This window comes from Littorina saxatilis, linkage group LG11, assembly GCF_037325665.1.
Source record: "Littorina saxatilis isolate snail1 linkage group LG11, US_GU_Lsax_2.0, whole genome shotgun sequence".
Classification (NCBI taxonomy): domain Eukaryota; kingdom Metazoa; phylum Mollusca; class Gastropoda; order Littorinimorpha; family Littorinidae; genus Littorina; species Littorina saxatilis.
In genome coordinates this window covers 43,791,624-43,801,311 of record NC_090255.1, presented here as the reverse complement: position 1 = coordinate 43,801,311, position 9,688 = coordinate 43,791,624, and the positions used below count along the sequence as shown (strand labels likewise).

At 41.8% G+C, this 9,688-nt stretch overlaps 1 protein-coding gene and 1 long non-coding RNA gene across 2 annotated transcripts in view; both read left to right on the top strand.

The window, feature by feature from the left end:
• LOC138980558 (uncharacterized) overlaps positions 1-2,788 on the top strand; it is a 401,185-nt gene extending 398,397 nt beyond the window's left edge. Inside the window, exon 3 of the long non-coding RNA XR_011460388.1 lies at positions 988-2,788. This is a non-coding gene — a long non-coding RNA (uncharacterized lncRNA). The remainder of the gene's footprint in view (positions 1-987) is intronic.
• Positions 2,789-5,281: 2,493 nt separating this feature from the next.
• Positions 5,282-9,688, top strand: part of LOC138980547 (thyrotropin-releasing hormone receptor-like) — a 49,542-nt gene continuing 45,135 nt past the window's right edge. The window contains exon 1 of the mRNA XM_070353437.1: positions 5,282-5,974. Coding sequence (XP_070209538.1) covers positions 5,786-5,974 — 189 coding nt within the window. The 5' untranslated portion in view covers positions 5,282-5,785. The remainder of the gene's footprint in view (positions 5,975-9,688) is intronic.

Genomic DNA, 9,688 nt, shown 5'->3' with positions numbered 1-9,688 from the left:
AACACTTCAAAGCGCAGCTTCGCAAATATCTGATGTCATGAACATTCTGATGCTGTTTCTAGCAAGAATGCATTGCTATCACTAACCTCTATATATTTTGTTGATGATGATAATGATGTCGACGATGATCATCATGATGATGATGATGATGAGGTTGTTGTTGTTGGTGTGTGTGTGTGTGTGTGTGTGTGTGTGTGTGTGTGTGTGTGTGTGTGTGTGTGTGTGTGTCTGCGTGTGTATGTGTGTGTGCGTGCGTATATGTCTGTGTGTGTGTGTGTGTGCGCGGGCATATGTGTATGTGTGTGTGTGTGTGTGTGTGTGTGTGTGTGTGTGTGTGTGTGTGTGTGTGTGTGTGTGTGTGTGTGTGTGAGTGTGTGTGTTGTATTGAGTGCGAACGTGATTGCAGGCATGCGGCGCGCGTGTGTGTGCGAGTCGACTTTTCTTTTCCTTTGTATTATATTGACATACATGTAAAATTTCAATGTTCTATCATGCATTATGTATTCGTATAGGTAATGTTGTAATTAGTAATACTGTATGATTGCGATTGACAATTGTCCTTTTATTGTCTTTAGTTTTATGTCTTAATTTAGCAGGGACAGATTGTAAGACTAGGCGTGGGCCTAAAATCTCCATCCTTGAGTAATAAAGTTCGTTCGTTCGTTCGTTCGTTCGTTCGTTCATTCGTTCGTTCGTTCGTTCGTTCGTTCGTTCGTTCGTTCTCTCTCTCTCTCTCTCTCTCTCTCTCTCTCTCTCTCTCTCTCTCTCTCTCTCTCTCTCTCTCTCTCTCTCTCTCTCTCTCTCTCTCTCTCTCTCTCTCTCTCTCTCTCTCTTCGTGCTTTTGTATTTCCTTGTGAAAAACAACTGGTTGTGTACATCAAGCAGTAAGACAGAACTACATGATACAGACAAGTCTTCAAAACACAACATAGTGGTAGCTGTATGGTCTGTGAATAACAAGAAGCGTTTCTCTCATTCTGTGCACAGGTTGGTCGCACGGGAAACACGGCGCAACGCAAGCGGCACAACCCTCCTTGTGGCGGTGAGGCCAACTTGAGCTCCACCCAGCCCGTCGCTCCATCCTTGATGCACGGCACCGGGCTCTAGCTCGGGTGGGAAGGTCTTCTTTTCTCAGTGGAAACCAGTCACCATTTCCCAGGGAATGACTTCTCTCTTCTACTGTCGGCGCTGAAGTCACCGTCCTGTCGGGAATTCCTCGTTTTCCTCCTGGAAACCAGTCACCATTTCCCGTGGGAAGTGATTTCCCCAATCTGCTGTCGGCGTTAAAGTCACTGTGCTTCAACTGTGGTGAGAATTCCTCCTTTTCCCAGTGGAAACCAGTCAACTTTTCCCAGTGGAAACCAGTCAACTTTTCCCAGTGGAAACCAGTCAACTTTTCCCAGTGGAAACCAGTCAACTTTTCCCAGTGGAAACCAGTCAACTTTTCCCAGTGGAAACCAGTCAACTTTTCCCAGTGGAAACCAGTCAACTTTTCCCAGTGGAAACCAGTCAACTTTTTCGTGGGGAATTACTTGCCGTTCTACTTTCGGAGCTAAAGTACATGTATGTGTGCTCTACCTCCTGGCGGAAATTCCTCCTTTTTTCAGGGGAAATAAGTCACCGTGTTGCATGGGTGGTGCTTTTCCGTTCTACTGTTGGAACTGAAAAAAGTGTTTGTTACAAACGTGGAGGAAATCGGGTGTCACGATTGATACGCTGCCCGGATTGTCAGTTCCCTTGGATTAATCTTTAACAAGTCAACAAATGCGGCTCTTTTGTAAGTGGCCATAAAGAAATGTTTGTGCTTGTTTGAGACAATTCATTATTTTGTCACGTCGTGAGGAAAAGACAAGCAAATGTGTTCTAATTTATATTAAATCCAAAAACAAAGAGACTGCCAACGTTCCAAAATTCAGAATCAAAAAACAAGAAAGGTAGGTTCTTGGGACGTTTGTTATCATACATGCACAGATAGTTCGACCCAACTGTCTTTTAAGTGAACAGACAAACGAATATTCACACAACATGTATTTTAATTTATTTATTCACAAATTTAAAATTTATTCCCAGCTAATTTATATTAGCTGCGCTCTATCAAATACCGAATACAGAAAGTGGTGTGCATTGAGGAAGCATGCATATAAACGCATCAATCACAAATCGGTCTGGGTGGCCGATTGGTAAACGCACTTGCCTCGGAAGCGAGAGGTGTTAGCAATTTTCTCTCCCCTTTCCTAACCTAGGTGGTGGGTTCAAGTGCTATAGTCTTTCGGATAAGACGAAAAACCGAGGTCCCTTCGTGTACACTACATTGGGGTGTGCACGTTAAAGATCCCACGATTGACAAAAGGGTCTTTCCTGGCAAAATTGTATAGGCATAGATAACAAAAATGTCCACCAAATACCCGTGTGACTTGGAATAAAGGCCGTGAAAGGTGAATGCTCGCCCTAATAGGCTTGAGCTTTGCTGGTCGATGTGAATGCGTGATATATTGTGTAAACATTTCCATCTCACACAGCATTAATAGGTAACATGCGCCTTGAGTCGCCTTGTGTGGTGAGATATGTGCGCGATATAAATTCTCGTAAATAAAAAAAAAATAAAAAAATAAAGTTGTGGCGTGAACCCTATGACAAAAAGAAGGATTGCCGTTTCCAAACCATCACTAACGATTCGGATTTGGTGAGCAAAATGTGAGTGTCACAGGAACATTCACTCGGCCTGCTGTGTGTTCAAATCTATTCTGAGGCTGCTAAGATTTTAATTTCTCAAAATATATAAGCCTACGAGCAAGCGTTTTTCGAAATAAATAAATATCAATACAATACAACATATCTGTATGTGTTCTTACGAAAGATGGCTCAAAACAAGAGGGGCTTTACTCACATGAGAAGGCTCCATGGAATAATATTCAACACAATTCGACAGGAATAGAAAACATTGGGAAACAAGAAATTCCTCCGAGGTAGGAAAAACACCCCCGTTGGTCAAAGGGAAATAACCATTCTCACTGCCACCAACTGAGAAGGTTATTTCCCTTTGACCATTAATATCTCCCTCTATAAGTCCTTGTAGAATATTAATCCACCAATAACTCCCTAACCGTGTGTTTGACTGGTCCCAATTTTTGTAAGGACCGTCTCAGGAATGTATAGAACCTGTTCACCAAGTTTGGTGACGATCGGTCCGTTCATTCTTGAGATCTATATGCGAACACAAACAAACAAACAAACACATGGAGCGAATCCTATACACACCCCTATACCGGGGGTGTAATAAAGTTCGCAGAAAGACGAAAGGCAACAGACATACAGCCAGGACAAGAGAACCTAGCCCTCCACGCAAAGGTAAAGTGGCGTCGGTGTCTGCTTGTAAAGTTGCTTTATGAGGCAGCATCGAGGTGCGCGTGTGAAAGGAATCATTGACGGAGACAGGGTAGGCAGGTTACGGGAGCGTCTTGTTATCTCGACGGCTGCTGTTGAGTAGAAGGAATCAAGATCAAGGTGTTGATGTTATCTCACGCTCGCGTGTGACTAGTTATGAGGTGCACGTTATCTCTTGAGTAATATCAACTTTATATCTGTATCCTGAATTCTGAGTCAGTGTGTGAAGGAAGAAATTACCGAGCGCATTTGACTGAAAGTATTTGCTCCCGTTTGTGAAAACCGACTAGAAATCGTGGACACAACAACATAAATCTCAACCCGTTATATATATATGGATTTTATCTGTCTTGGTTGGCTGAATTACGTGTGTGTCCGTTAATGTTATCGCCAAAGTGTTATTTGGAAAGGAAACAGTGTGCTGCTGATCTGTGTAGGACAAAAACGGATGGTGTATTTTGTACACACCTCAAAGGGGAATTATCACAAATGCATGTCAGTTTAAAGTTTTCATTTTCAGTGCTAATAAGTGAAAGAGCGAGGGTATTCTAATGCGAGTGAATCGGTGTTATGACGAAAACAAAAATCGTTATTTAGCCTGGCGTCGTAGTTCAAGAGAATACTTCTAGAAATATAATGAAATTGAAATGATGAAAAGTTTTGCATGTTACATTTTGTAATAGGTTGGAGAAAAAGAAATACCAGGCTCGTCAAGGAATAGCTTAGAAATAGTGAAACAGACGACAAGCAGTGTGTTATTGTCTGTTATTACCAATTCAGTGCCCCATATGGCTTTTTGACCAATCAGGACGGATTCTAGGTGACCCTCTAAATGTTACAACGTTCAGGCAGGGACCCTTTTTGTTTATCACGCTAAAAATTAACAAGACAAAGTAAAAATGTAATTCAACAATATCTGCGTGATTTATTCTAAAGAATGACACTTCAAATGCTGTCACTGAGTGTGCAATGCCGACCGCTCACTTGAAATCTAAATTATCAAAGTTCGGAAAAATCAAGTGAAATTGCGCCACTCGCTTTACATCAAATGTATCTTTACTTCATTTCCCATCCGTCTGGAGTCGGTTCTAAATCTGTCGCTCTCTGTTCATCGAGAAAAAGCGAAGCAACCGAAACGCATGTTCAACATGGTTTATCTTGTGAGATTGTTGTGTGTCAAAGGCATTTGACCTGTGAATATTCATCACGTAAGGTGTGTTACTCTAATTGGCTGACTCAGGTCACGAGAATTGTTTGACTGACAGGCATAATCAGGTAGAAGCGCTCAAGTTCCCATTGCGGCTGTTCTGTCTAATTCGCGGGGTTGCTTCAAAATTTCTTTTGGTCGAATTAAACGGTAATAAAACCGTTATTTCTAATATGCTGACTGTTAGCAAATAATAACAGACATGTCTCACAAACGATATCAGCATTCGCCTAAAAGGCTCATGCTTGATATCTTTTTTCTCGACATGTCTTGTTATCATTTGCTAACAGTCAGCATATTAGAAATAACTCATATTGACTATTCGCCAGACATAACGACAGCGTTTGCGAAATGACATGTGAGTCAACAGAGACATGTCTACATTAATTACAGGGGCGGACGAGGGGGGGGGGGGCACAGGGGGTACGTGCCCCCCCCCCCCCCCCCCCGAAAAAAAATTAAAAAAGAAGAAGAAAAAAAAAGATTTTTCTATGCTGATTCTATGACCATTTCTAAGTTCAAATGGCACCAGATGGCACCATTTTGCTTCTTTGGGCAAAAAATTTTTCCGGGGGGGCATGCCCTCGGACCCCCCTAGCAAATTCGGGCGCTTCGCGCCCATCACATTCACTTTCGATTCAAAGTGCCCCCCCCCCCCCCCCCCTTACAAAGCAACTGATCCGCCCCTGAATTACACTGTAAATCGGAAGTATTACGCTGTGTTGTTTGTATTAACCAAGAATAACAGCACATTTAAAGAAAAAACATATCATCTTGCCGGGAGATGTATGCCACATGCAATTAACTCAACGTTGTGTAATAACGACACTACAATAAACGGTGAATCAATTAAAGTTTGTTGGTTTACACTCAACGATATCAAAGTGATATGTAGTCGTGTGTGTACGTCTCTGTTGCCTTTCAAAACAAAAAGCCCTCGGTTCCAATGGAATATCAAAGATTGAAGTGCAACAGCTGTTGTGCGTTGTGCTATTAATTTGCAGTGTAATCCAATCCGTCGCGATATAACCTTCGTGGTTGAAAACGACGTTAAACACCAAATAAAGAAAGAAAGGTAATCCAACAAAGAGTGTACCTCCTTCAAAATCGTCACGGGTGAAATAGTCGGCTAGCAGTGAACGCAAGACATTGTTGCGCGGAGTACCTGACATCGTTTGAGTGTTTCTGCAAAAAATGGATGTTATATTTCCCGATTTGTCAACGGATGATGGGCGAGTGACGATGGATTTTACCTCACCGTTGTCGTCGTTGTGGTTGTTTCCCAACATCAGCAGCACAACAACAACCACGGCGACAGCAGTTGCTGCAGTTCCTCCCGAAAACGCAGAGACGCTACAGATCGTACGATACGCCATGCAAAAGGTCAGATTTTTTCAACTGAGTTTTACCTTTTTTTAAATTCAAAAACGTCTCCTTTTGTGTTCTTCTGCTTTTCTATTTGTTCGTCCTTTCTTCAAGGAAAAGGATGAAATAACGAAAGAAACGAAATAAGATAGAGATATGTATGTGAGTGTCTGTGTGTCTCTGTCTGTCTGTCTGTCTGCTAGTCTGCCTGCTAGTCTGTCTGCTAGTCTGTCTGTCTGTCTGTGTGTGTGTCTATCTGTCTGTCTGCTTATCTGTCTGTTTGTCTGTGTGTGTCTCTGTGTCAGTGTGTGTCTGTGTGTGTGTGTGTGTGTGAATATATATATATAATATATATATATAGAAATTTATAATGAGAGCGCTGCTAAAAATGCCAAAATGTGCACTCGATCGCTTGTACTTTTAAAGAAAAGTTAAATATAGAATGACGTCAAGAGCGAGAATGCATAGAAATTACGTCATGAGCAAGGGAGATAATCCTTTACTCTGTGTGTGTCTCCACCGCCTACATTCCAACAAGGAATTTTGAAAGCAGGGAGCACACTAGAGGTAATGGAAGAGGTGGGGGAGGGGGTAAGAATTAGATCTAGAAAGAACTCTTCACAGACAGCCTACTGGAGAATCAAACCCTTTCGGAGCCGATTGCAACACTGAACAAGAATAACCCGAGGAGAGTTCTACAACCTCAAAGGATTGAGAAGTCACCGAAGTGCATTTAAGGGCATTCTCATAGAGTGCTGAACCTGAAAAGGTCCGTTTTTGTTTAGCCAAGACTGCTACCGGTTTCGAGCTGAGAAGCTCTCATCAGGCAGTCTCTTGGCATAAAATAGAGAAGAACTCTCAAACTTCTATGCAAAAGAGAAAACCACATTTCTGCCGTAGACGAGAATCTTTCTTTGATTCCCCTGCAACTGTGAGTGAAGAGTATGAAAAAGAAATTTTGAAGTATCAGCAGCTGCTCTTGGTTGTTGAAGCAACAAAATAGAAATTTATAATGAGAGCGCTGCTAAAAATGCCAAAATGTGCACTCGATCGCTTGTACTTTTAAAGAAAAGTTAAATATAGAATGACGTCAAGAGCGAGAATGCATAGAAATTACGTCTGTATTAATTAAGTAGGCTGTCTGTGAAGAGTTCTTTCTAGATCTAATTCTTACCCCCTCCCCCCACCTCTTCCATTACCTCTAGTGTGCTCCCTGCTTTCAAAATTCCTTGTTGGAATGTAGGCGGTGGAGACACACAGAGTAAAGGATGATCTCCCTTGCTCATGACGTAATTTATATGCATGCTCGCTCTTGACGTCATTCTATATATATAGAATGTAGAATATAAAATAGAATATAGAATAATGTTTATTGTCATGAACCAGTAAAGTTATTGACACAACAAACAACAAATAATGCATTATACAATGCTAAAACAATCCGTAACGAATTTGCCAAGACGAACTTGAACTTCGTCTTCTAAAAATAAGTTATTAATGTTAGTATGTGTGTGTGTGAGTGAGTGTGTGTGTGTGTCTGTGTCAGTGTGTGTCTGTGTATGTCTGTGTGTGTGTGAGTGTGTGTGTGTGTGCGTGTGCGTGTATGTGTGTGCCTGTGTGTGTGTGTCTGTGCCAGTGTGTGTCTATGTATGTCTTTGTGTGTGTGTGTGTGTGTGTGTGTCAATGTGTGTCTATGTATGTCTTTGTATGTGTTTGTGTGTGTGTCTTTGTGTGTCTGTGTCGGTCTTTGTCTATGTATACATGTGTGTGTCTGGTGTGGGTGTTTGTGTGTGTGCGTGTGTCAGTGCGTGTCTATATCTGTCTATGTGCGTCTATGTCTGTGTCTGTGTATGTACCAGTGCGTGTCTATATCTGTCTATGTGTGTGTCTGTGTCTGTGTATGTGTCAGTGCGTGTCTATATCTGTCTATGTGTGTCTGTGTCTGTGTATGTGTCAGTGCGTGTCTATATCTGTCTATGTGTGTCTATGTCTGTGTCTGTGTATGTGTCAGTGCGTGTCTATATCTGTCTATGTCTGTGTCTATGTCTGTGTCTATGTATGTGTCAGTGCGTGTCTATATCTGTCTATGTGTGTCTATGTCTGTGTCTGTGTATGTGTCAGTGCGTGTCTATATCTGTCTATGTGTGTCTATGTCTGTGTATGTGTCAGTGCGTGTCTATATCTGTCTATGTGTGTGTCTGTGTCTGTGTATGACTATGTGTATGTGCCAGTGCGTGTCTATATCTGTCTATGTGCGTGTGTGTGTGTCTGTGTATGTGTCAGTGCGTGTCTATATCTGTCTATGTGCGTCTATGTCTGTGTCTGTGTATGTACCAGTGCGTGTCTATATCTGTCTATGTGTGTCTGTGTCTGTGTATGTGTCAGTGCGTGTCTATATCTGTCTATGTGTGTCTGTGTCTGTGTATGTGTCAGTGCGTGTCTATATCTGTCTATGTGCGTCTGTGTCTGTGTATGTGTCAGTGCGTGTCTATATCTGTCTATGTGTGTGTCTGTGTCTGTGTATGTGTCAGTGCGTGTCTATATCTGTCTATGTGTGTCTGTGTCTGTGTATGTGCCAGTGCGTGTCTATATCTGTCTATGTGTCTGTGTCTGTGTATGTGCCAGTGCGTGTCTATATCTGTCTATGTGTGTCTGTGTCTGTATGTGCCAGTGCGTGTCTATATCTGTCTATGTGTGTCTGTGTCTGTGTATGTGTCAGTGCGTGTCTATATCTGTCTATGTGTGTTTGTGTGTGTGCGTGTGTCAGTGCGTGTCTATATCTGTCTATGTGCGTCTATGTCTGTGTCTGTGCATGTGTATGTGCCAGTGCGTGTCTAAATCTGTCTATGTCTGTGTCTGTGTCCTTATTGTTAGTATGAGTGTCTCTTTTGAACGAGGAAGATGACGTCATTCACAATAGGATCACGTTTCATCTTACCGTCGTCTCGCCTTACTATCGCCACAGTAAATCATAGTCCATGTCACCATCATTGTTATCATCGGCGTTGCTGTGCCACTATTATCCTCACCGTTTCGTCATCAGGCCAAAAAAAAATAGGTGTGGTTACAGTAACCCGACCTACCCTATTTTTAGGGGCCGACCCTATAACTTTTTATTACATTTGTCAAAAAAACAAACACAAAAACCAAGAAAACGAGTGCAGAAAACGCAATGAAAGCGAAAGCGCCCGAGTCGCACACTTATTTCCCTGTCAAGTAGGTTTAATTTGTACACATTAGAAAAAAAGTTTTTAAAAAAAAAGTGATTGCCTACCTTCCTACCCTATTTTTTTTGGCTATGTTACCTTAACCACACCTATTTATTTTTTTGGCCTCACCACCCTTATCCCCGTACTTCACATCATCGTCTCCATAAGGCAAAAAAAAAAATAGGTGTGGTTACGGTAACATAGCCAAAAAAAAATAGGGTAGGAAGGTAGGCAATCACTTTTTTTTTTTAAACTTTTTTTTCTAATGTGTACAAATTAAACCTACTTGACAGGGAAATAAGTGTGCGACTCGGGCGCTTTCGCTTTCATTGCGTTTTCTGCATTCGTTTACTTATTTTTTGTGTGCATTTTTTTTGGACAAATGTAATAAAAAGTTATAGGGTCGGCCCCCAAAAATAGGGTAGGTCGGGTTACCGTAACCACACCTGTTTTTGTTTAGGCCTAATCATTGTCGTCTTCGTCGGTTAGTCGTTGTGGTCACCAATATTTTTATTTTCTTCGT